Raw genomic sequence first — 26,161 nt, forward strand, 5'->3', positions numbered from 1 at the left:
GCACAGTATGTCATTCTTGCAACAGGAAAAAAAATATATCAGAATTATAAAAGAAAACTTACAGCTGCTAGCTTATCAAATCTGGCAAAGAGCTCGTTCAGCGTCATGACCAGCTCCTGAGCAGTGCACTGGGAGGCCAGACTTGTGAAACCCTCTATGTCTGCAAAGAGGATGCTTGGGAAAAAAGAGAAAAAAAAAAATGAAAGTGTCATAAAATTTGTTGTTGATATTTGCGTAAGCTCTGGGGTAGAAGTCCAAGGGTGGGTAGACATGTAAAATAGGGGTGTCCCAGCCCTATAGGAGCAACCCCTACAGAGTTTAGAAAGGGATGAAAACCCCACAGTCTTTCTTTCTCCCATCTCTGCTCTGTGACAGAAAACGTACAGTATGTTGGGAACCAGAGGTGCTGTGATAAAGCTACCAATCATTATTAACAGTCAGGCTCTCGTATACAACGGCCAGGTCAGGCAACCCCACTTACCATTTTCTTCACATTCCTGCATCCCTCAGCTCAATAACATTGCCTAATTCTCAACTCTGTCGTAGGAAAACCACACACCTCTGCCCGCTTCCCTCCCACCAAAGTGCAGCCACAACAAAGTCCCTGTAATACAGAAATGATTCTGTCTCAGAAGCAATTACAGCACTGAAAACTCTGATTTGCAATCAAACATAGCCATTATGCTGCATTTGAAATTGTTCAGCAAAACAAGCACCAGATTCTGTCTATATAGATCTCAGATAGTTTTTATATGTGCATGCACATTGATATAAACATAAAACTCGTTAGTCACACTTGCTTATCTTATGGTATTAGAACTTCTAACAACTAGCGGATTTCTTCTTTGAAGCTGCAAACTGTATTTGAATGAAGAGAAATTAAAAATGTAAATAACAAGCACTTTAAAATTGCTTCTCCTTTGTAAAATAGAATTCTAACGTGTTTTCAGCAATTGCAGAAGCTATGCTTTCAGTGATAATTCCCTGCAATGTCTTCAGACAAGAAGCAAATACAAAAACAAAGCAAAACAAAACATTTTCACAAGCATTTTTTGCAAAAATCCCCAAACACTTTTAATTCTGGCATGCTTTTCATATTCTTTTTCTACATTTCAACTCCAATAAATCACCATCCATATTGCATTAAATATTTATTTGCTAGTCAGACTGAGGTTAAATTGTACAAGAAAAATACAAAAGAGGAACGCAGGGATATCTGAATCAAAATATACTTTACCCTTTTTAAAAACACTTGACAAAATATACACAAAATATACCAATGTTTCACATATTTACAAATAGAAGCAAACTTCCCAAAGAAATACACTTGAAACTTACTGAAATTTTCAAGATGTCTATATTGCTCTCTAAGCAACTTAAGTATGTTTTCATGTGCAATGTAGAAATAGGAAATTTATCCAGCTTCAGGGGCAGTAACAAAATGTATCTTGTTGCAAGCTGAAAATCTACATAATGCTTCTGTATAAATGACTGCTAACTTTTCAAGAGTGGACTACGTGTCATGCATGAAAGACACAACATATGAAATGCATAAAATTAATGCAAACCCCTTCATTCAGAGGGTTGCGAATTTGTTCCTATTCCAGCATGGGGCAAGTAGCAAATTCTTCACTTGAGTACATGTTCACACTCTGCTTGTGTGCGTGTTATTACAGATGTGTGTGTTAAAACAGGAGAACTATAAAGCAGACAGCACAACGTGACAATGGGTATATCTGAAAACTACACAGGGATGCCCTGAGCCACCTCCTCAGGCCCCTTTCAGAAAATTATTGCCACTGTAGAGTCCTAATAAACATGGATAAATGACTGAAGGTTGCCCCCTCTTTTCACTACTACTATCATGCCAGATAAATGAATCAGATATTCCCAGAAGTTAAACTGCAGCAGTATCGTCAACCAGGTAAATGAAGCAATCAGCAGAGACCTATGGAGCCAACCTACGCACAGATTCATGGCCTTTTAAGTTTAAACTACCTGATTACAACATTTTCTCAAACTTGTAACCTTCTGCAGGTGACTGACAAATTGGTTTTTGTTTGAATACAGGAGCTAACTCCTTCAGGTTAATCCTAGTCTTGCACTTCCAGGGACAGCTACAGCCCCACATGCAGCACTCTGGCCAAGTTCTTGAAAACTGCAATTATCAGCAACTACAGATGGATTTATTGTGATAACAAAATCTGGAAAGGTTGCACGGTGGGCCTCAAAGATGCATTCTGCACATGAGCTAGTAGCAGTATTTGGAAGTTAATGTCATCTGATGCCTCTGTTAGAAAGCCAACATTTATTCCATCAGATGCTTCTCTGGGTGAGTGTTTTGTTAGAGGGAAGAGAAGCGCATAAAATAACTTCAACAGAGTCAGCTTGATCATTTTGGGGAGGGAAGTCAAGGAAAAATAAGTTTGGTTTACCTAAAGTAAAGGAATAATTCAGTCTTTTTTTAGATGCTTCCAGTCTCTTCAGAGTCTTTAACATGGACGTGACGTTAGGCAATAAAGGAAAGAGCTTCATCTGGCATGTGACTTTTGCTGTTTATATGAAAACCTGCTTAGAATTGGTTACATATTAAGTAATCCCTTCACATGACTCAGTTTTTGCACTTTGTGGTTAACAAGAAGGCATCCATCCGCACTGAGCATGGTGCCCTCTTCCATGTCTGCTAACCACATAACACAGCAGCAGCAGCAGCTGAGCATTGCTGATTAGAAACAGATGTAAGACCTCTGCAAGCACCTGTCTAAGCAACTGAGCCATCAGAAAATGCTACCTGGGCTCTTCATTGTTCGTTTCACAGCACAAAGGCTGCAGGGGACAGAAAATCTCCTCAAGGCACAGAAAGGAGAGGGCAGTAATCTGTGACCTGAAGACAGACAGAGAAAAGACACACCTGTGGCAGCAGACTGGAGAAAGAGCAGCACACAACTGCTAGAGAAAACAGCCCTTTCAAACAGGACTCCATCCTGAAGCCTCTGTCCTGTGTTGTCAACAATAAGCTCTGAGAACCACTAAATCACATTTTACTCCTCCTGCCTCATCTGTTCCCTCAGAACGCTCCTGCTAGCACTGTTCCACCAGCTCCAGCAAGCAGAGACAAAAAATGAGCTTATCACCCCAAGTCCTGCCAATGGCCCATAAAAGAGGAATGGGGATCAGTATACGAGGTGTTGTGCCATGCCACTTCCGTTCCTTTTGTTACTAGCCCCAGTAACCCCTAAATTCACCTTTGTCCTTCCAAAATATGCAACAGCCCAGAAGCAACTAGGAAAAAATATTTATCGTATGATACCTATCAGATAATGGCATGTGAACTTCACCCTGCGCTTAGCCAGAACTTTTCTTTAAAAAGGAGCCTGTTAGATCTCCTTCCACACCCAACATGCACCGTGAGGCTGCAGGAACCTCTCCCACTCCTGCCAGCTCATCGTACTGAGATCAGGAGCCTTCAGCACAGAGCTTCTCCCCTACCCCTGGGTCTTTGTCCACAGTTCACTTCAGACTTTCATTTCAGACTACCCTTAGTAATGAGAAGATTGCTGCTGATGATGGACGATTGTAATGAAGGGCACAACTTAAACCGACCATTTGTCAGTCTTCAGAGGGCAAGGCATTTCCTTGCTAGTGGGAGCATAATGCCAGTAATAGGCCTTCCTTGTGCCAAAATTTGGGATAAATGACAGTGGTCAGCAGAAGGTCAAATGACATAATTCCTACAGCTATAAAATAACGTGAGATCAGTGAGTGGTTTAGAAGTAGTATTAGATGAAGTTGACTGGAAGGGATTGACCACACAATCTGCAGTCTGGGCTTCAGCAACTATTATCAGCACAGGGTCCCAGTCCCTTCTGGAAGGTTATTACTGTGTGGAAAAACCAGTTTCACAAGTAATTAAAATGTTGTAATGGCTTCAGAGCTCTCAATATATTTTCCACTTCATCACTGACTTCAGTTACCATCTGATTTGGGTTTTGTCCAGCAGTAACCAGGGTATGGCCTCAAAAAAAAAAACACCAAAAAATAGTTCTGGGAAGGAAGGGCAAGAAAAGGGGAGTTAACATTGATTTTACTAGGTTTTTCAAGAATTATTTCTGTTTAATTTAGGTTGAAAAGTACCACAAATTGTGATGTAGGGTAGAGGTGAATACTTTCCTAAGCTCCTATTTCAGCTCCTATTTCCAGCAAGGACTGACTCAAGACTTCATAGCTGTACAAGGCAAGCTGAGCTCTGTGGCTGTTGCCCTATGTGGCTCGTGACACTGGTGGAGAAGAGACATGAGGAGGAGCATGAGAAGCTTCCAGATCCTGTTGCCATCCCTGCTGCTCAGAGCCCGCTGCCTGTCCGGCCAGGCAGGGCCCAGCAAGGCCTTCAGCGGGAACCTGTCTGGCCGGTGGGGCTGCTCCATGACGCAGGGCCCACAGAGGCCTGCAGAGAAGATCAGCCCAGTTTCTGGGGCTCTCTGTGCCCACTCCATCCCGATGCATCTCAGGCACAACCACTGTCGACCATTTAAAACTAGCTCCTATAATTCAGGCAATCCTTGCTGAGATTGCACAGCTAACATACCCCAAGGCAGAAGCATTGCAGCATCTTCCGGATGGCAAAGGAGAGAGTTCTTAGCAAAACTGTGGGAAAGGAGAGAGATCTTGGCAGAATGCAAAGAACCTAAGGAGTAGGAAGAGCTAAGCAAAAAGTGGGAAGCAGGAAAACCACATGGGATTTTTAAAACCCACAGACACCTACGCAGAGTGATTCTGAAGTGCAGCCTTAAATGTCTGAAGCTAATAGAGTTATCAAAGGAGGGATGCAACACATCCAGGTTTCCCTGCAAATGCAGGATTGTTCAAAATGCTAAATTAAATCATCAGTGTTTCTAATGTAAAAACAAAAAAACAGTTGTGTTCTATTTTGAGACATGTGCGTGCTGTGTACGCCAGCCACAACATAAATCAAGCAAGGCAAGAAACACAAACCCTATCACCATCACAACGGTAATGCCAGTCATGAATATAAACACCATGTGTTACTGGAAACTGAACACCACAGGCACTGCATGGGAAACAACAAAACCCCAGACTTGGTAAGCTTTAATGGCTTATAAAAACAGCGAAGCGCATCTGACTATATGTGAATCAAAGCCATGGTATTTCACTGTAATGAAGGGTACCTAAAAAGAGAAGGAAAAGTTAATGCACCAAAATAAAATGATAATCAGTCACTAAATACAAGCTCACTAATTTGCATTCATGATTAAAGGTATAACAAGAGAAAGCCATTTGCTGTAGACACAGCATATGCATGTTGGTGAATTCACTAGGCTAACTGGCAAGGATAATGTCTCAAGCGTGCTGCTGTTGTTTTACAACATCACCCGCTACTACTGGTGTTGCCAGTTCTTAAGTGACACTGCAAAAAATGAAGGAGAAAGAGGGATGGATTGAGGTGAAGATGACAAAACTCTCAGTTGAAAGGTTGGGTTGAGCCCTGTAATAGCAAATGAAGTTTCCAAGGAATCACAGAATGACTGAGGTTGGACAAGACCTCTGGAGATCCTTTGGTCCAACCCCTACTCAAGCAGGGCCACCTACAGCCAATTGCCCAGGACTGTGCCCAGGTGTTTTTTGAGTACCTCTGCAGGGCAGCATTTCTTGAGCAGTTTGATAAATGAATCAATTTTCATATTTGGACATTTATTTAAGTCAGTTCTCTGCAAGCAGAGTAAGCCCAAAAACTGTTTTCCAGCTTATGCTTCATAATAACTGTCGTGCTAAATTCATCTAGAAGTTCCCAGGGTAGACATGGCATAACTTCTCTTTTCTACTGATATCCCTTGGGGATGGCATGGCATGGAGATTCTCTTTGTGCTCTCTTCTACTCATCCTATACACACAAAAGATTTCAGCTTCTGGAAAGCGAGAAAACACCATGATACACTCACTCTCCAGTGTTTAACAGCAGCAATAACAAAAGAACAAACCAAATGGAGCAGAGGCTTAAGTATACAATATGAAGTGACTGCAGCCAGGCAGCCCAGACCTGAGCAAGAGCAGCAAGACTCACCTAAGGAGGCGGAAGTGGCTTACAAGCTCACTGCACTGAGGGACAGCCCAGTGACTGGCCTGGCAAAGGCTGCTTGCTGTTTCCAGATCAACTCAGGTCTCAACAACACGTCATTCTTAACTCTCTAGGGATGTCTACAAGATAGGCTAAGGTCTTACTCTAAGCAATACAAAATAAGTTCTCCAGAAGAGCAGGAAGTCAGACAGAACAGAGGTTAAAATATTTCTTTCCTTTTTCTTCAGTCATGGGAAAAAAAAAAAACCCATCACAAAACAACAGTAAAAAGATAATCTCTCTCTTTCCTGAACTTTTATGGTCATTTCACAGAAGATCCATAAGAAGATCCATTTCCTATTGGCATTGCCTATTCTAATTGAACTGTAGCACTTCCGTGACGCATTGATCAGCTGGACTGCTCTGTTTTGGGACCAGCCATGCTGGCTCTACTTGCTGAAGAGGGTGAGAAGGCACATATGTACATGAATGCTGTGATAATGTGGCAAGCAAAGCAAAACTTGAGAGAAAGAAAGAATAAAGACAGGATGAAATACGCGCACACAAAAATGAACACCCTACAAAAACAAAAGCCCAGAAAACTGTGGACCTTTTCACCATTTTCTTAAGAGTAAACGCAGAAAGCCTCTGTACCTCTTCCAAAGTAGCCACAAATGTAAACCAAAACCACATTCCTTATTCAAGTTCACTCTGCAGTACCTTACCAACTGAAGCTGGTGGCAGTCTAAGAACTGACATAAAAGCAGGAAACCAGATGGCTCTGGAGACACTGGTGGCAACGTGCAGACTGCCATCCGCAGAGCTCCTGAACGACGACAGCAAAGCTCATTTGCAAAGATATCAAATCCAGAACCCTATGTTTACTTGATTTTCCCATGTTTGTTCACAGATGAGAGAGTGGAGATCAGAGCTGGCTGGGGAACACAGATGGGAGGTGGGTATAACCAGCACAAACTATCAGTGTTTGTGGATTTAGCCGTGTCAGTTTAGCAGTGTGCTCCTGGGAGCTCCCATCTGAGAGCATCTACCTCTCCTAGCTCTCCCAAGAAATGCTGAGAAAACTGGCACTGCACTTTCCACTGTGGTCAGTGCTCCTCATCTCAGTGCCTGCAATCTGCCCTTCACTGACAGTAGAGGAAATACGAAGAAATTAAGTTCATCAAGCAGAAGAGGAAGACAGCGCCAGTCACACAGGGAAAAGTTTTTCCGTGACCTTCACAGGTTTGCAGTCTACAAGTACTAGTAGCAATCCCAGTTACCAGAAGTTACTTACAGCTAAGCAGTTTCAGTACTCATTTTTAACTTTAAATACAAAATAACTTGTTATTGTCTGTCTCTCTCTAAAAATCTCAAGTTAAATAGATTTTCCTATTTCAGCAGGCTATATTTAACCAGATTGATTCTTCACTGGGAACAAAAGTAATAAATAGCCTTTTGGGAAGAAAAACTATTTGGGGACGGCAAAACTAAAAAAGACACACAGTGGCTACCGAGCCAAACTATAGGTGGAGCACATTACAGATATCTTTGAGATGAATAGAAGGAATTTTATTACTTAATTATCACAGGCCAAATTATATGCTGCTGTCTGCTGAACATAAAAAAAAAAAAAAAACCTAGCTGCCCAAATGAGATTTTGAGTTATTAAGAAGGAGAAGCCTCAGCCCTTTTACGTGTATCTGAGAAGGAGTTTATGGGAATGAAGATTATACTTCCGATCAGTGAGGACGAGAAAAAAACACTACGTGAGAAGGATACCAAATCCATTCCAACTCCGAGGAAGTTTAGGAAAGCAAAGCCTAAGGATACACACGGTGCAAAGGAGCCTTATCTACTGAATAGCTGAACAAATAACCATGCTGAAAGCACATTAGCTCCAGTTCAGATCTGGCTGACTCTGACCACAACTTCTCTTAGGCTCACGGTGAGCCCAGACTCACCCAGGCCTGCCTGACTAGTGCAAAGCAGCTGGGAGCTCTGTCCGTACTGGAGCTGGACCCAGTCCACACCAAAATACATATCAGATTCGTTTGTCCCACAAGACAGCCTGAAGTTTGGAACTGCATATAAAACAAAAATGAGAAGTCATGCTATTTTCTGTTTTTTTTTTCAATCTTCAAGCATATTTTTTGCTCTGAGTGTTCTTGCAATCTGTTTTCTGGCTTTAGAGCAATGTTTGATGTCAAAATCCTGCCAAAAAATCCAAGAAGAAAGTCAAAACCAAGAGAGCTCTACAAGAAGGGACTATCCATTACCACCGCAGCTGTAGGAGTCTGGTGCTATTCCTGCCTGCCCTCCTTGGAGGGGACTGCTTGCAAGAGTGACCAATGACACAGAAGCAGTGCAATAGGAAAAAGAAACAACTCAGAACTTAAATAAAGCACACTGCAGGCAGTGTGCCAGCAACCAGTCAGTCAGTTGTCAGAGAAGGCAATGGAGTAACACATTTTGGCATGGAAAGTTAACAGTTTCACATGCGTATCTTGAAATACTGGGTCATGCATAGGGGATAGAGATTGATGAGTTGTATGGAATCATAGTTTGGGATGCTTTCTGTTATAGATTGCTCAGTTACTTGTCTTTACTGTTGAAAGAATAAGCTCTTCATACTGGTTTAAATAGCTTTTAGTCCGTTTTTCCCTGGTATCATGGATATTTAGTCAAGTAATAACACTTCATTCCCTATCCAAAAAGCTGCAGTAATTCTGCAAGCAGAGGTCATTTTGACCTAACCTTACTTCTTCATTCCCTCCAGTAGCTTCCCCTGAATCCTGTCCTTTGGTGATTTATTTGTCCTGTAAGTTCTGCAAGTTGGTGCCTCTTCACTTTTTCCTCTGAATAGTGATGACATAATGAAAACACTGCATTAGCATCTACCTGAGTTGCTCTGAAAGTAATGCCTCCTATTTACTTCCATGGAAACTACAAGAGATACGAAGAGTAGAATAACACTATGTGATAGAGCAAATTCTCAGCTCCAAAACACTATTCTTCAGCACAGTCACCACCATTAGCTGTGCATTTTTGCAAGTGATGAACAAGAGCCTGCATACTGTGCTCATAAAAATCTTCAGCAGCGGAGGTGACCCACTGTTTCACAGTGTTTCACCATCCACCGCTTCACTGTGCTCACAATCACTGTTTGGTCTCCATAAATGTTCAGCAAGCACTGATGAATGTCAAAGCAATTTTTTCCACACGGAGGAATTCTGTTCCACACTTTTGCTTCATGGACAGCTCCATGTCAGACGCCATTTTGTCAGCCTGCCCCTCTGCTGCCATCTGTCACACAGCAGCAACAAGGAACAGAATACTGGTGGGAAGAGTCAACCTTGTCATGGTTTTATGATTTTTGGTTATTGGTATTCCCCATCATAACATCATGTAGTGTATGTACCTGGTTCTCAGAAGAGAATAACTACTACATTCCCCAGGGAACTTTGTGACCCTGTTACCGTTTTCCGGTCAGAGGAAAAGATAAAAACTCACACATCACGAGACCCGTCCCTCCTTCTTCTCATCCCATCTCTCATCCCAACAGCATCTCGCTCCCCAGCTGTCTCACTGTCAGTACTAGAGTAAGGCCTACTATAATTTTGGACACTCTCTCTCATTGTATTGGATTTATTAGCTTAAATTGTAATTATATTGTGTTATAGTGTGTTATTTTGCATTCCGATATCTTATTTAGTAAATTAGTTTGTTTCTCCTCAGATCGTTGCCGCTGTTTTTTTCTTAGGCCCATCTCCCTACCCTTTTTTCCCTTTTCCCTTTCCTGGGGTGTGGGTCCGTGGGTCCCTCTGCCCCACTAGTCACAGAACCAGTCCAAACCAGCCCGTAAAATGTTGACAAACCTCTACTGCCATATTGCCAACACTTGTCTCTGATGTTGTGGGCCAACATCATAAAACAGAAGGCATTAGTTTCAGAGCAGCCCTTGTAAATGCCATAACTTACAACATTAACAAGCAAATACGCTTTTCCTGTAGCTGTCTACCTCTTTTCAAAGGAAGCAGGCTAGGTACAAAAATACTCAAAACGTTTCAAGTATAAAGTGAACACAGACAAGTGATGCGGCTCTCTGTACCGGCAGATACCATGAGTGTTTGGGAGCTTACTAGATCGATAACACTGAAGTGGCCATTTGTTGGGAACACTGATTGCTGAAGCAAAGCAACACGAGTCCTACCAGTCAGTCTGGAACAGTCAACAGACGAGGAGACTCACTGTCTCCTCACGTTCATATTTTTAAATGTAATAGAGCAGTTGTGTTTTTAAAACGGCATGGTGAAAATGTAAAGAGAAACTCAAGGTATACAGAGAAACTTTACCATGAGTGCTTCCTAATGGCCACTTTGCTAAGAAATATCGACACAACGTTAAAGGAGTTTAAAGTTAAGACGTAATTTCTTTGTTGTGTACTCTGAAAGGTAAAATGGTTGACCAAAGAAAATGGTACAACTCATTTATTGAGCTCAATTATCATAATTAATAAACACACCTGATAATAAATTTAATAACAAAGCACACATGCTCAGTGAGAAGTGGGATTGGCTGTAATTTCAGTATTAAATGAAAAGGAAAAAAACCTGCAGGAAATTGAACCTGTTATCTGGTTATTGTACACTATATTAATACTGCTTACTTGATAAGAACAATTAATGAATAGATACGCTCAAGTCACGAGCAAATTTCTCCCAACTTTATGGGGCCTACAATTTAAATGTAAGGCTTTTGTTTCCTTTATAAGACGTAATCCGCTAACACACTGCAACTGATTGATGACTCTTAGCTGCCATAGCCCTGCATTTCCTTCTGGTGACACAGAAAACTCCAGCTACCATGAAGAAACAATGTAAATATAATGAAATTCTGTACAATCAATATCAGCAGTAAAAACACTCCCTCTGAGGAGGCAGGCAGTGTAGGTGAGCTCACTAACTTGCATGTTTCTATGCAAAGATCATCCTCAAACAAGGAATATTAAATTCCACGTACCTCTTCACTCCCTAATTGACCTGATATTCAAGATACTTTGCATAAATGTGTTATTTCATCCATACTAAGTAGTGTTAAATCTACTTTATGGCATTTAGGTTATAAATGTAATGATATGTAATATCATAAAGCATTTACAGCACTTCTGTTTCATTATGCTGGTCAAGGTACAAGCTGTCAAGACCCCATGAGTCTCACCTTCACTACTCCTCATTTGACCACGTGGTCGCTTAGCTGTCTTCTGCCTCAAATGTCTTTCTTATAAAATACAGTGGACCACTGTATCTCTGGCTTCAATATGAAGTTCTCAAACAAACCAGTATAAAGTAATGGATAAAATTAGGAAATACTAAAAAAAAAAAAAAAAAAGTGCTGCCCACTGCATGTGGAAGTCTTTCTTTATAACTTTCAGTCAAATCTCCGCTGATTTTTTGCAATCAGTGGTTTCTTCTCATAATGAAGCAGGCATGTAATTTTAACTTGATTTCAAGAGAATTACTATAATTGCCATCACTGAGATAATAGATATGCATATAAAGAAATGGCTTTTCTCTTGCATTTTCCATCGGAAAATTTCATTTCTCTGTTAGTGCATTAAGATATTTCACTAAGCCATTTGCTTCCAACTTGCAATATTCGCAAAATACCATCTCCAAATGAATTTCCTGTAAACAGTTATTAGTTTACCACTGAACTAATATCAATAAAATCAATAGACTGTGACCAGACCTTTTCTATAGTACAGGAAGCCGCCTTAGGAACTGTTTAAAAAATATTTATGGTGGTACATCCCAGACCATAAAAATAAGAGGAAAGTTCCTGAGTCAGTTCTTCCTGCATCTGTGCAAAACCAGTGCCTGCCTGCAAGCCAATATAGTTGTCACCGAAACTGTGAGGAGGCACAGGACAAGCATGTTGGCCTTCCTCTGTAGGGGACGCGGAGAAGCCAGTCTTTCAGTTTCTAAAGGGGAGGCTACATGAAAGAAGGGGACAGACTCTTTAGCAGGGTCTACTGTGATAGGATAAGGGGAAATGGTTTCAAACTAAAGGAGGGGAGACTGAGATTGGATATACGGAAAAAGTTTTTCACAATAAGGGTGGTGAAGCACTGGCACAGGTTGCCCAGAGAGGTGGTGGGTGCCCTGTCCCTGGAGACACTCAAGGTCAGGTTGCACGGGGCTCTGAGCACCTGATGGAACTGTAGGTGTCCCTGCTCACTGCAGGAGAGTTGGACCAGATGGCCTTTAAGGATCCCTTCCAACTCAAACGATTCTATGATTCTAAATATATGCATAAGCAGGAGGAAGTCTGTTCAAACTGTTTTACATGAACTGGAGCATGTCCTCAGCCAGTGAAGCCTTACCCATGCTAGAAATGTGTTGGGCAGTGTATCTGCTAGCCATCACAGCAATACAGCTGCTGTCCCTAGCACAGATACATTCAGGTTTCTAAACAGATGTCTTGGATTAGTTTAATTTGCCCTTCCAGAAAGGAGTAGCCATGACAGTAGGGCAGTGTTTGGACAACAACGCGTCCGTGCCCTCCCACAGCAGTCCCCACTCACCTGGCCCAGAGGAGCCATGGGAAGGGAGCGGAAGGAAACACGGATTTCTGAACAAACTGGAATTTGCAAGATGCACACGCAGGCAAACAGCAACTGTGGTATTTAATGTTATTGGAGCTGTTTTTAATGCTCCTACAGTTCAGATAGCAAGAGATGATTCTCTATTCTTAAGTATCGAGTCACTCTCCGGAAGCCTGAAAATGCTTAGCGCAGCTACTCTATTTCTTATGTACCACAATAAACAAACTTGCAAAGGAGCTGGATTCTAAAAGCCAGTGCAAAGAAAGAAAGGGAGGGAAAAAAAAAAAAAAAAAAGCAGCAGCCCACACAGCATCAAATGCTGGTAGGCTCAGTGCTAAACAGCAGATGATTCTTACTGAATAACTGCCCTAGATTTTGCAAACAATACAGGGGACAAAAATAGAAACCCATTTACATATTGCTGTTAATAACTTTATTTATAGTGTCACAGCTAGAGCACAATAACTGCAGCCACGGCTTAACTTAAAAGCCATTCACTGTGACAGAGTCAGACAGAGACTGTTTTCCCAGTCCTTATGCAACTGAAAAAAAATCCTGCTGACAGCAGCCAGTCAACAGAGCCCTCACAAACAGAATGGACAAAAGTTAACAGTGGTCAAATGTGAAAGCAAACCGTCCCCAGGATCACACTGGCCTCTGCTCCCCCCCTGCTTGCTTCACACCCCTGTGGTTAATGGCGGACCGGGGGGCTGGAAAACCCCACTGATCATTTTTTGCTTCAGTTTGAGCCTCTGTAAGATAGTAGCATCTTACAGCATAGTTTACTGTTGCCTTCCTTTCATTTTTATTGTTTTACTAAGAAATTCAGCTGGGGCTCAGGCAAAGTCAGCAACTACAGCACAAAAGGATGCGTGTCCCACATTTAGGAACATCCCCACCGCATCTGTGCTGCCTGTGAGGCAGCTCTTAACAAATCTTTGCTGGGAGCCCATGTTGCAGCCAGCTAAAACCCCGCATCAGCCAGGCACATCTTTAAGGAACAGAGGACACACAGCAACTTGCAGCCTGCATTCTTCAACATTCTGCAAAAGCCGCCTATAAATAAATGGAGCAAGGAAACGGTCTGTTACGACCCCCCTGCCTGCAAGAAGTGAGAAAACATGGGTCTGATTTTCTCCCTGCCTGAACGTAGCGTGAGCTGGACAACAGGCTATTTTGGATTGGGAATGGGGCTGTCCTCAGGACCTTGTGCTGCAGCTGCTCATTATGTATAAAACACTCGGAATAATTAGAGGCAGAGGCAGGCGGCACCATGCTCTGCCCTGCTGATTTCGGTGCTCCCTGTGACATAGGACAGTGGGATTCAAGACAGACCAACAAAATACAGCTTTTATGATCTTCCTCTAAAAACGATCCTTGAATCTGCAGAAAAAAATAACTTAGAAGACATGAAAGAAAGCGTGAAAAAATCACTTAAATAAACCCGTGAGAGCATATATCTAAGTGAAATACAGTGATCTAATACATGCTTATGAAGTCAGTGTTATCTGGGCTTCTGTATTACAGAAGTGCAGCCCGGGATGATTCTCATCACACAAGTCATTTTGCAGTGGGCGAACAAATGCCGTCACCTTCCTATGCTGATTTCAGAATCCCAAATCCCCACAGAATTTCCCATATCATCCTTAAATACAACTTCAGTTCTGTACAGTTGTCCTCCAACACTGTTTTTCTTTTTTTTATTCCAGTTCCTTATAGACTTTCAGAGAACACATTGTTTTTGGTTTATTCCTTCCCTCATTATATACTTGCAAGGAAAAGCTCAGCAGGAAAGTCACAGCTGCCATTTCAGGCTTTGTAAGAAATTTGTAATTGCTTCTGATTTCCGTAACAACATTTTATTCTGTTTGCAGCTGAAAATGACAAAGAACACTTGTATTTTCAAATGAGAATATCACTTACTCTTGATATTCTGTAACACAAACTTGTCCTGCACTGGACCTGTTATCCTAAACTGTGACTTGGGGGCTGCTGCTCTGTGGAAGGCAAGATTCTTAAGGAAGAAAAGTACAGGAGACATGGTTTCTTTCTCCTTTTTAATTAAAATGAAGTAGAACTATTAACTCAGAAAGCCTTTTTCTCTTGCCTGGAAAGAAAATAAATCTTATAAATGAGTTTACGGTGGTTTTGAATATAATCCAGAACAAAAGACTCCAAACGAAACAGAATAATTATACTTGTATGGATCACCACTTGGCTCCTGTCTGATATGTAACTAGAATTGCTCAAGTTCACCTAAGTAGAAGCCAAAGCTTTGCTTGCTTGTTGTACAAACTGATTCTTGCTAGCTCATTCTTTGCAAGCAACCCCTGCAGAAAGCAGCAGCACCATGGTGTGCACACTCCCTGGGCTGGAGGCTCTCTCCACCAGAACTGCTAGGGCCATCCACTATCTAAACCACTATGGGGCTCTTCTCCATTCTTTCATCTCCTTTCCTCCAGCCATTACTAACAATTGCTAAATTTGCTTTTCAAGGCTTTTCGGCCTTTCCTGTAATTCTTGTCTCACCACTACATGAATACCCCACCAGCTTCACAACATACATCTCTCATCTCCTTCTCGCTCCAGGGTGTTACGAAGCCTCTCTCCAGCTTGCTGCTGCATTCACTGATGTATGGGTCTGCCAGGCCCCAGACACAACCGAAATTAAGTGACTGTCAGGAGAAGGAGGGTTGTCCCAGTAACATCCTGTTAGCAACACATTCCCTACAGCGAGTGTGAAATGGTGTCAGCGTACTATCAGACTCTATAAGAATTCTTGATAAAACTAAAAACAACCCCACTCAAAACAGTAACAACAACAAAAAAAGCAAGTGAGCTGTCTTGGCGGATCAACAAACTGTCACTACCTCTATTCTGAGAAAATCCCCAGCTGCCTCGCACCTTCCCCTTCATGTGGGAGGGCAAGTTGTAATTCCAGCAGCTAAAGAAGGAGAAAGGGATTTCTGGATGATCTTATCATAGAATTGCTCAGGTTGGAAAAGACCTTAAGATCATCAAGTCCAACCGCAACCCAACCATACTACCCTAACAACCCACCGCAAAATCATGTCCCTGAGCACCACGTCCAAACGGTTTTTAAACACATTCAGGGATGGTGACTCAACCACCTCCCGGGGGAGGCTGTTCCAGTGCTTAACAACCCTTCCTGTAAAAAAGTTTTTCCAGATATCCAACCTAAACCTTCCCTGGCACAACTTGAGGCCACTGCACAACTTGAGGCCGTTCCATCTCACAATGGAACAAAGCCATGATCATCCAAGCTTCGTGTCACCAGCCATGTGCTATGATATTCTCTGCCACACCAGGCTAGGTGAGAATATTTTGCTGAAAGTCACCCATATGATGGAGCATCCAGCATGAGCAGTCGTTGCATGACGGCTTGGGGGTCAGCTCTACACAACTGAGGTAGAGGAAGCTGGTTTCAAACCCTCATCACCCTTCTGTATATTTAAAGGATTCATCTAGGACTCTGGCTCAAAGAGAAGATGGTTACTCGCCAATATCCTTAGAACTTTTCAGTGTCTTTGAGAGCCTCAGGTATTTGCTGAACACACATACAGCAACGCCAATGGTTCTCTGTGGTTTATGATAATTATTTGCAAACCTTCAATTTTTCACAACATACCTGCTCTTACAAATCCTTATTCCCACCATTTTAAACTCTGTGCATCGTTTTAGGTCTTTGTACCAGAAACACAAATGGTCATAGAAAAGTCTCCAATTTCTACAAAGAGCATTTCCATCATTCCACAAAGCCAATATTCTGCCAGTGGTGTGCATGCTGACATTCTTTTAATCTCTTTGGTCTTTTTCCTCCTCCACTGTTCTTTGTAGTCCTCTGGTTGCTTCCTATTTCTCTTCAGCTCCCTGTCTGAAGCAACTTGTTCCTAGACTAGTTCCTACACAGCCAGTACCAGCCTGTTCCTAGCTTTTTAACCTCTCATTTTGAAGCAAAATTAATGAAAAAGAAGAAGTTTCAAAAATACACTATGACTTTCAGCAACTGGAGGACTTAGCAGCAAGGGAGCAAGGCACTAACTTGAATCACAGGATACCAGACCTCTCAAGAGCTCCTCTCCACTATCTGGTTTCAGGTTTGGCTCTTCTTCATAATTTATCCAGTGTATAAATTATATATACATCAGTGAGAACAGATGCACATATTAGCAATTGTTGTTGAGGGATTTAAATATAGTGTAAGATAAGTTAATCCATCCCTACCAAATACTGTGCCCCTGTTCTACAGCTTCTGTAAAAGGAGTTCTTTAAATAGTCATGCAAAGTTCAGTGCATTACAGAATAAAAAAGTTTAACTGATTTTGCTTTTCAGTCATTATAGTCTATGGAGGAAGCAAAAAGGTAGGATGATTTTAACAAGAACCTCTTCAAATGTTATTATATAAGCTCAATGTTCTTAAAACCACTTTGCATGTTAACTACATGACACAGTAATTGATTAAGTGAAAGTTAACCAAGTTTTTACAAGTAAGACTTCATAAAGTTTTGATCAGAAGTGACTTTTTTCCCTCTCCCTTAAGGTTATTCTAGAATACAGAAGACTGAAAGTAGATCAGTTTAATAATTTTTTTTAAACTATACATTTAATGCAATTGCTTTTACTATCAGGCCAATCAGCAGTGAGATTTGCTTTTTTAAAAACAAAATATTTCTAGTACTACTGAAGAAAAAAGAGAAACCAAATAACCTTCATGAGCTAAAATTCTGCTCTGTAAACTTCTGCAGGCACCTTCATTATTCTCTTCAAATTACTATTCACGGTATTTCATCATTAAAACATCTAACACACTTCAATCCATCACCCTGTGAACTTCACAGACCCCTGCGCTTGAATTATACATCACAGGCTCTTCCTAATTGCTGATGGCTTGCTGGTGGCTGCAGATCTGCAGTTACCTGGCATGCTGCACTTCTGGACTGTTGTCTTTATCACAACACATGTGTTTAAGTAATGCATCCAGCAGGGCACCCTGCAACCTGTTATTTATCTGTTTTGTTCTTCGGAGGGTACAATACTCACTCATGCCCCAGAAGGCACCAGGAGTTCCCAGCGTGGACCAAGATCACAGCATATTCCCAGTTCAAAGAGAAAGATCTGCAGACAGTCAGATGGATGCTTGAACAAGTTACCATGCACTTGTTCTTTTGAGAGGGTGCTGAGCACACAGACAAATAGGCAGAAATAATAAGATATATAAACCTGTTCTATTCTATAACTTAAAATTTTCAATTCTGAACCATTGACATGTATTGAAAAGAGAGTGATATTTAGTAGAAATGCATCCTAAAGTATTAACATATAAGCTTACAGCATAGCTTCAATATCAAGCTCAGACATAATAAAGACTGCAAAAAAACCAAATTCCTTTACAGATTGGTTTCAGCTTAAATGCTTTTCTCCAAAAGACACTGATTTCCCCCTCAGAAACAAGCATTCTAGGTAGAGCCAAGAAATTAGTGGTAAGCACAAAGTAATTCACCATCACCCATGGGTGAAAGCTGCTTTGCCACTTCCTAAAAATTACTATCTTAAAAAAAAAATCATTAAATTTTCTTGGAAACTAAAAAGCTAACATTACCCCTAGACAGATACAGGTGAAGTACCCAGAAGCTGGCTCTTGACAGAGAAACAGAAGAGTTCCTGAAAAAGTAAAACTCACTGCTGCCACTTGGGGAAAGGCTGATCACTTCCCTCCTATTCACTTTTCTCAGCCTACAACCTGAACCAGAATTATGGCAATTTAATGCGGAGGACACCTTCACCCACCTGAAACCCACACAGTTCTCCTCCATTTACCTCCAAAAATAACTTACTGCTGCATGTGGGCATGGAATGAAGAAAAGCAGGTAGAGGTCCTGTTAACTTGATACTGGGAACCAACCAACCCACCCATGAATGCATTTCAAGCATCCAATTCAGGAAGCATGTGGAGCTGTCGGAGCAAGTCCAAAGGAGGGCCATAAAGGTGATCAAAGGGCTGGAGCACCTCTCCTTTGAAGACAGGCTGAGGGAGTTGGGCTTGTTTAGCTTGGAGAAGAGAAAGATCCAGGGAGTCCTCACTGCAGCCTTCCAATACTTGAGGGGACCTTACAAGCAGGAGAGGAACTGACTTTTTACACAGGCTGATAGTGATAGGACAATGGGGAATGGCTTTACACTAAAAGAGGAGAGATTTATGTTAGATGTCAGGAAAAAAAATCTTTACTTAGCGAGTTGTGAGGCATTGGCACATTGGTTGCCCAGAGAAGCTGTGGGTGCCCCAGCCCTGGAGGTGTTCATGGCCGGGTTGGATGGGGCCCTGGGCAGCCTGATCTGGTGGGTGGCAACCAGCCCATGGCAGGGGCTTGGAACTAGATGATCCTTAGGGTCCTTTCCAACCTAAGCCATTCTATGATTCTATTCTAAGAGTTACTGGTGCTGCCTTTCCCTGGCAACGTAGTTTTCCATAGAAATTAAAGCTTCGACCGAGACAAGAAATTATTTGGGAAATTTTTGAAAAAATCCAGAGAAGAACATCCACAAATTTATACATTCCCTTAATATAGTTTTATGTACTGAAGATGGTAAAATTAAACTGGTTTCTGCTTAGCTTCAATAACCTCTAATAAAAAAAAGCACAAAAACAGAAACCAGATGAGCTCCTGAAGAAAACCAGCCAATTGGCATAACTGCCCCCAAAAGACAATCTTTTGTCTGACCCAGACTGGAGAGAATATGCCTCATTATAAACCCATTTAGCATTTCAGAAGGCATGTTACTGTTAGCAAGTTGGAAGCAGCAGCCCCATGCCTGCACTCACCAACCAGAATATACCATTAAGCAGCGCACTGCTTTCGAACTGGTACGTTCCATTACAGCTCTCTTCTAGGAACTCTCCTATGAGCTGCAGTCAGAGCTCAGCCTTGCACTGCTGTTTATATTGATAACTCTTTAACTCCAAGAAATATTAAGACTGGACGTCCTGTGTACAGGAGCAGTGGAAAGAAGAAGGAGAAAATTGTTTTTTTAGTTGAAATTATGAATTCATAACACACAATTATGTAGCAACTTGCAATCTAAGAGTTTAATGCCCTTAGTAAGCAACTAATTAAGCATCACAGTGCCTATAAGGTGAAGAGTTTAAGCTGACATGGCTGGATTGAACACTCTGACACTCAGCCAAAGTGTAACTGTTTAGTCATTTTTTAAGGAGAGAATTTTTGGTGTTAGAATGTTATTAGATCAGAAAACCAGTCTCAGCGGTGACAACTAGTTAAAAATGGTTTTCATTTACAAAGCCAAAAGCAAATAGACTGTTTTATTTCTGTGACTAGTTTAGTTCAAGTTGTCAAGATGCTTAGAAAACTCTGAGATCAGGTTAATGTTGCTGAGTACATGATTCATAAGAATTATGCAAAGGACAGAAAAGAGGAAGCTGTCACTTTCACCATGCTTGGATGTTGGCCCTAAAATAAACTTCTTAAAACAGTTCATCAAAGGAATTTCAATGACAAAGCCAACCTTTATCCCTTCACAGAGGACTTCAAGCCTCCTTTTACAGCATAGAGATTACTATATTTGGCCAAACCCAGATAACATTAAAGTCACTATCTTTGCAGAGAAATACTATAAATAGTAAGTGTAAAACATTTTAAATTCTGCCTAGGAAGCATTTCAGTAAACAGTATTATCTATGAGTATTTTAGGGTTTGTCTATCAGACATAATCTCATTCATGATAAAGTAAACTGCTTTACTTACATAATTCACCTTGTTGTTTGCCCAGAATTACTTGTATGGTCTCGGGAACTCCTTTCCTGATTTCATTTGACAATAGACTTTATATTTAACACACATATGTGGGAAAGGTCACGTCACGCTCTACCGTTCTCTGTTTGTCAAAGTTAACTCTCATTCAGTACATCAGGATGGGGAATGGTTTCATTCCTTGTTCAAAGGTTTTGTTCATTTGCATCTCAAAAGAGAGTATTAACCCCAAACCTTCATCTTAGTTTCAACATCACCCTAATTTCTTCAGAGGAACATAATCTTGAAATAAATTTTGCTGCCAAAAACTACAGGAAATTATATTTTCATTGTGGATAAATTAGTCTCTGAATTTTATTTTCCATAACAATAAGCAGGAGATTATGAACTCATTCACAGGAAGTCCTGATAAGGTTCTAAAAGGGTTTGCTTTTATCCATTCAGGTCAGAGAGACATAAAAACATCACCTTTCCCCCTACAGAGATAAACTAACCCCTGAGATAAACGTAACACAGTAAGCAATATTGTGGCAGAAATGCCCTTATTAAAGGATTGTGACTGTGTTTTACAGACCTGCTCCTGTCAGCTAGGAAAGATCTTTGTACATCGCTTGATGTTGGGTTGGGTTTTTTTGTTTGTTTGTTTTTTGTTTTGTTTTGTTTTTAAGGAAAAGAAAAAAGTATGTTCCACAAAATCACAAACCAAAAATGTCACAGCATATCTGGTCATTTAAAGATTCCACAATTTAAAATTGAAATAAAGCAAAAACACACAGCAACTTTACATAATTTTAGCATAACAGTGGTTTGTGTTTGTTTTTTAATTGAAATGAGAGGTGGTCCCAAATGCCCAGGCCCAATCATTACTGGAAATTAGAATATTTAATCTTGCCTGACACAGAATGTTGCAAAGCCCTTCTCCCACTCAAAAAACCAAAGCAGGAGCAGGGCTCTGCCCTTGGGCCTCTGGAGCTGTGGCCTCCATGCTGATGGGGAAATCTGTGAGCGCCCTGAAGAGCCAGTAAAATGGTCAAGGCATTACGACAGCAATCTTAACAGTGAACAAAAATTCCCATTTGCTTTACTTCCACAGAATCATAGAGCAGCTTGGGTTGGAAGGGACCTCCAAGGTCATCTAGTTTCAACCCTCTGCCGCAAGCCGGGTTGCCAACCACTAAATCAGGCACCAGACTAGGTTGCCCAGGGCCCCATGCAACCTGGCCTTGAACGCCTCCAGGGATGGGGCAGCCACAAGTTCCCTGGGCAGCCTGTGCCAGTGCCTCACCTTTCACTGACAATCTGCTTTTTCAACCAATCCAAGAGATGAGAAAAGAGAACCATTGCCTATGGCCACTGGTGGAGGGAAACACGCGTCTCTGCACACATACACACAGACCTTCCCACCTCTGCAAAGTGTGGAGGAAATGCTTCTGCTCGTAAATCACCAACAGGAAGCCTGATTCAATGGCTGGGCACAGCACCCTTCACATGCCTCTCAATTGCCTTGACACAATAACCTCTAGCTCATAAAAACTCAGATATTATGACATTTTTGAACAGTGACAAAAACAACACAAAATTGCTTGGAGCGTTCTAATCTCAAAAGCCTCCCCTGGAGCATTTCCCCGTAAGTAATGTGCGCACTTGCTTTTCTTCAGCCAATTCATTAATCCACATTGTCAAGGCGCTACCCCCTGCCACCAGTGTGTTTCCAGGTTCACATAAATGCTTCAAAACCATCCACAGTAATTCCCACCAGGGGTGGTTTCAGAGCACCCAGGCAAGAGCAAATGCTCCATACTGAACTCCTAGTGTGAAATGAGTCATTTGTACCAAATTGTGTTTCCATTATCAATATTCATACTTAGTTATTCATTTCCCAAAAGTATATGAAGATGAGATATTCCTAAGTTACCTTCTCTTTGCTCTCAGTACACATGGGTAAAAGCTACTTGAAGCTGTCACCTGGCAAAGTGAAAGAGAGAAAGTAGGAAAAAAAATGTGTGTGCTGAATACTGAGCTTGATTCGCATTTGTTAATTTATTATTAATTTGTTTTTGCTTATTTAGTGATATAATTAAAACAAAATTTCAAAGAGGCATCATCCTAAACAGATAATAATCTTTACTAGGATTTTACTGTGCTGAATGACTTTTAGACCTGAAGATAATGATATATGGAAAGAAATGGGAAAGAATAGAATACCATACTGATTAGTCTCATGTCATATCCAATGACTTGCGTTCAATTCGAATGTCAAGCTGACCTTTGAGTACTGGAAAAAAGTAATTTCTCTATTACAAAAATTCACAAATGTCATCTATCGTAAGAAATTTACACACCCACTTGAACAAGCTAAGGGCAAAAAAGAAAAAAACTGGATGTAAAGACAGAAAACATCTACTGCGACACATACTCCACTGTGGGCACGCCGGGAAGACTCTTCCCCTCACCTTCATCATCTTAAGTATATTCTTAAATGTTCAATAGAAAACCATTGTAAGTATTTTACAGCTGATAACATTTTTGCCTTCAGTATTGCTAGTGGATCTTTACCAGTTTGCCCAGCCAGAACCAAAATCATAAAAGGCCAAACTGGGGTCGACCCAAGCCAGTGCGGACTTGCCCCGATTTCAGTGAGTTTCGTACCAGATTCCACAGCAAGCAACCCCCTCTCATTTTTGTGTTTGTCTGTTACCTTTCCACTCCACTAAGGAAATGCCAACTTGCTGTAGCCTTCAAATGCTTCAGAATGTTAAGTGAATTTCACTGCATCGCCTACTGGAGATTATGCAGGCACAGTATATTAAAGATACAAGAAATCCACTTTTACTACTACTCAGTATCAGAAAATATAATTCATCAACATACTCAAAGCTACGTAAGACAGGAGGCTACACAAGCAGCTTACAAGAAAACCACTTATTTAAAGGGGGGATGGAGGAAGGAAGGAGGAAAGCTGTCTGTTCCCAGCCCCATGTCTCAGCAGAAGTACTTACAGAGCTGTTACGCAGTGTCAGGGTCTGGCCTGACAGACACAGAAGTCACTCCCAAAGAGACTAGGCACAGTAGCAGAGGTAAAATGTGTTAAGATTAGGTTAAACTTTACTTTTAACGGCAGCTCATAAAGATATCCAGCAACTAGATTACGACTTCAATCCATCTTCCTTGGGGAGTGGACACGGGGAACCTGGTGACATGCAGAAGCTCTTCTGCTCATCCACGTAAGCCAAGACACAGCGCTGCATGGCTGACTGGTGGATGAGCAGGTGCCAAGGGCTGTCACCAACAGACATCCTGCTTGAAATCACAGACTGGCAGGGACTGCTCCACGGGACTCGAACCCTAGCTGGGCTCTGCAATTTATCCCACCGAAAGCGGTATCCATCTTTAACTTGCATCCCTTCATGACTTACCAGAAGGGTGCTTGTTACTGCCAAAAAAATAATCAAATTCAAATATTCCACTTTCTCAAAGCCATCGAGACAGTCCAGGAAAAAAAAAAGTTAGTTAAAGCTGCTTCTCAAAGGAAGATGTTGCAGACCCATGGCAATCCTCTTCCTGTCCTATAAACAAACTTACAAAGTCAACTGGTGACATTCCAAACTGCTTTTACACTTATTTTGGATTATGTGCTGCTGTCATCTTCATCCCTGGGCCATAGGTGCCAAGCATAGGAAGGGTCTCTCCTCCCCAGCAGCTGGAGACAGGCTGCTCTTCTTACCTGACATTGTCATGCTTCTGGATGTAGATCTTATGAAACATCATATCTTCCTGCTTGGCGTTAATGTCAGCTTTCATCTCCATGGCAACATGTCGAGGAAGTACAGAGAGCAGGAGACGCTCCTGTGGAGTCAGACAGATGAAGCAATTAAAGCACCTGCTGCCCAGTTAACAAACACACTTTGCTCCGCATTGGGGTGGAATGAAGTCACTAGTTTGGGGGTGATGAGCACAACCGAGCTGAACCATATCCATAAACCCAGCAGCTGATCCCCTGTCAAGGTATCTGCCATTCTGTCCTGGCCCTAAAACAAGAGTTCAATGATTTGAGAAGGGATATTATTATTTTTCATCTCAGCTGCATTGGGCATTGTGATTAACGGTTGCCTGTTCTTGCAAAAGAAATATCCACACAACTCAGAAATTGCACTTGCACATTCCTGGAAGGACCCTGCTACATGACACCATCTGACCTTCCACAAAGTTTCTCCACACCATCATGAAGTCCTCCTTCCCATACCACCACAAGACTGACACCCCAACACCCTCAGGCACCATTTAAAATTCCTCCTTCCCCTACCTAATCCTCTCAGCACGTTCCCCCAGGCAGGTACAAACCTGTTCTTAGCAGTTAACAAGTCAAAAGGAATGCCCCAATAAAAAGGAGCATGAGAAGATAGGCCAACTATGCAATGCAGCATTACACCTCTACACTTAAAACCACCATTAGTGCCCAGCTGAATTAAGACCCATACACCCACCCACTCCCCTACAAGAGAGCTTCCATTAACCGCCTTCTGTCATCAGCATTTCACTGCTCTCCACCCTCACTTGGAACAACTAAATTGCACTTTTATTTACTGATAATAGCTCTAGTGTGACTTTCATAATACCATTTTATGAGCTGTTCTATATAAAGTTTTGTATGCTAGGCAAAAATGAGTTGCATGACAAAACGATGACTTTCTGGTAACTTTCCTAAAAACTCACACAAAAGCCAGTGCTTGCTATTATTCTAAATTTGGTGCCAATTTTATGTAAAAGCTGTAGAATTTATGCCTGCAGGTAATAAGCACCCTAGGGATGTGTTTGTATATTTCAGGGATCTCACCTGATTAATTCTGCCCAGACCATTCACTCTGTTTATTATATTTGTTCTCCTGAACAGGAGAGTTTTGGCCATGGCTGGAGAAGGTGGTGAGCGTCTCTCAGCTCCAGCACAGCCCAACCTGCAGGCAGTGCCCTGGAACAGCTGAAAAATTCCAAATCTTTTGGATTTTTTTTTTTGCACCGCACTCTCCTTTATTATTTTACTGTCCCTGCAGTGAACAGAGGGAAGAAAAATGGCCTTCCTTCCTGATGACACAGACAGCGTAGAATAAACGAAAGTGCCTAACCCTATCTAACAGCTCATTAATTCTCAACAACACAGGGAACAGTTGGGCTCAAGCTGCAGCCCTGACTCAGAGGGGTCAGCATTCCTGCGCTAATTACTCACGTCACCAAACCTCTTGCCCGCACTTCAATTATAAACACATTCTGATTTCTGGTTTTGTTTTGTGTGTTTTGGTTTTTTTCCTCCTGAAAGTTGCACATTTATTTCATCCTCTAGGGAGGGAGAGAAACTTTGAGGGAACCAGAAGGAGATGAATTTGCTGGGTATGTGCTCAGCATGAACTGAGACATATTATAGGCTGCGGCACTGCCCAGTATGTACTTTTCCCCCCCTCAACACGTACCTTAAAGAGATTGACTCTCACCTCCAGCCACTGAGGAGGTAGTAATAACACAGGAGAAGATGTGTTAGAGGGATGTCTGTCTCCCCAGCTCCAAACTGCAGCAGTCCTGACAAGATGCTTGTTTTGTAAAGCACTCTCACCTTCACTAGCATACTGCATGTGCTAGCATTCACACATCAAATTATATATATATATAAAAGATGATGAATCATGCACGTGTCCTCAGGCTTCTGC

The 26,161-nt window shown here is 41.6% G+C and overlaps 1 protein-coding gene across 3 annotated transcripts in view; it reads right to left on the minus strand.

The window, feature by feature from the left end:
• Positions 1–26,161, minus strand: part of ADCY5 (adenylate cyclase 5) — a 206,368-nt gene that overhangs the window by 61,880 nt on the left and 118,327 nt on the right. For all 3 annotated transcript variants that reach the window (XM_021397477.1, XM_021397476.1, XM_021397478.1), the window contains exons 3-4: positions 24,190–24,311; positions 63–174 (exon numbers count right to left, since the gene is read on the minus strand). In XM_021397477.1, coding sequence (XP_021253152.1) covers positions 63–174; positions 24,190–24,311 — 234 coding nt within the window. The remainder of the gene's footprint in view (positions 1–62; positions 175–24,189; positions 24,312–26,161) is intronic.

Source organism: Numida meleagris, chromosome 5 (genome assembly GCF_002078875.1).
Source record: "Numida meleagris isolate 19003 breed g44 Domestic line chromosome 5, NumMel1.0, whole genome shotgun sequence".
NCBI lineage: Eukaryota > Metazoa > Chordata > Aves > Galliformes > Numididae > Numida > Numida meleagris.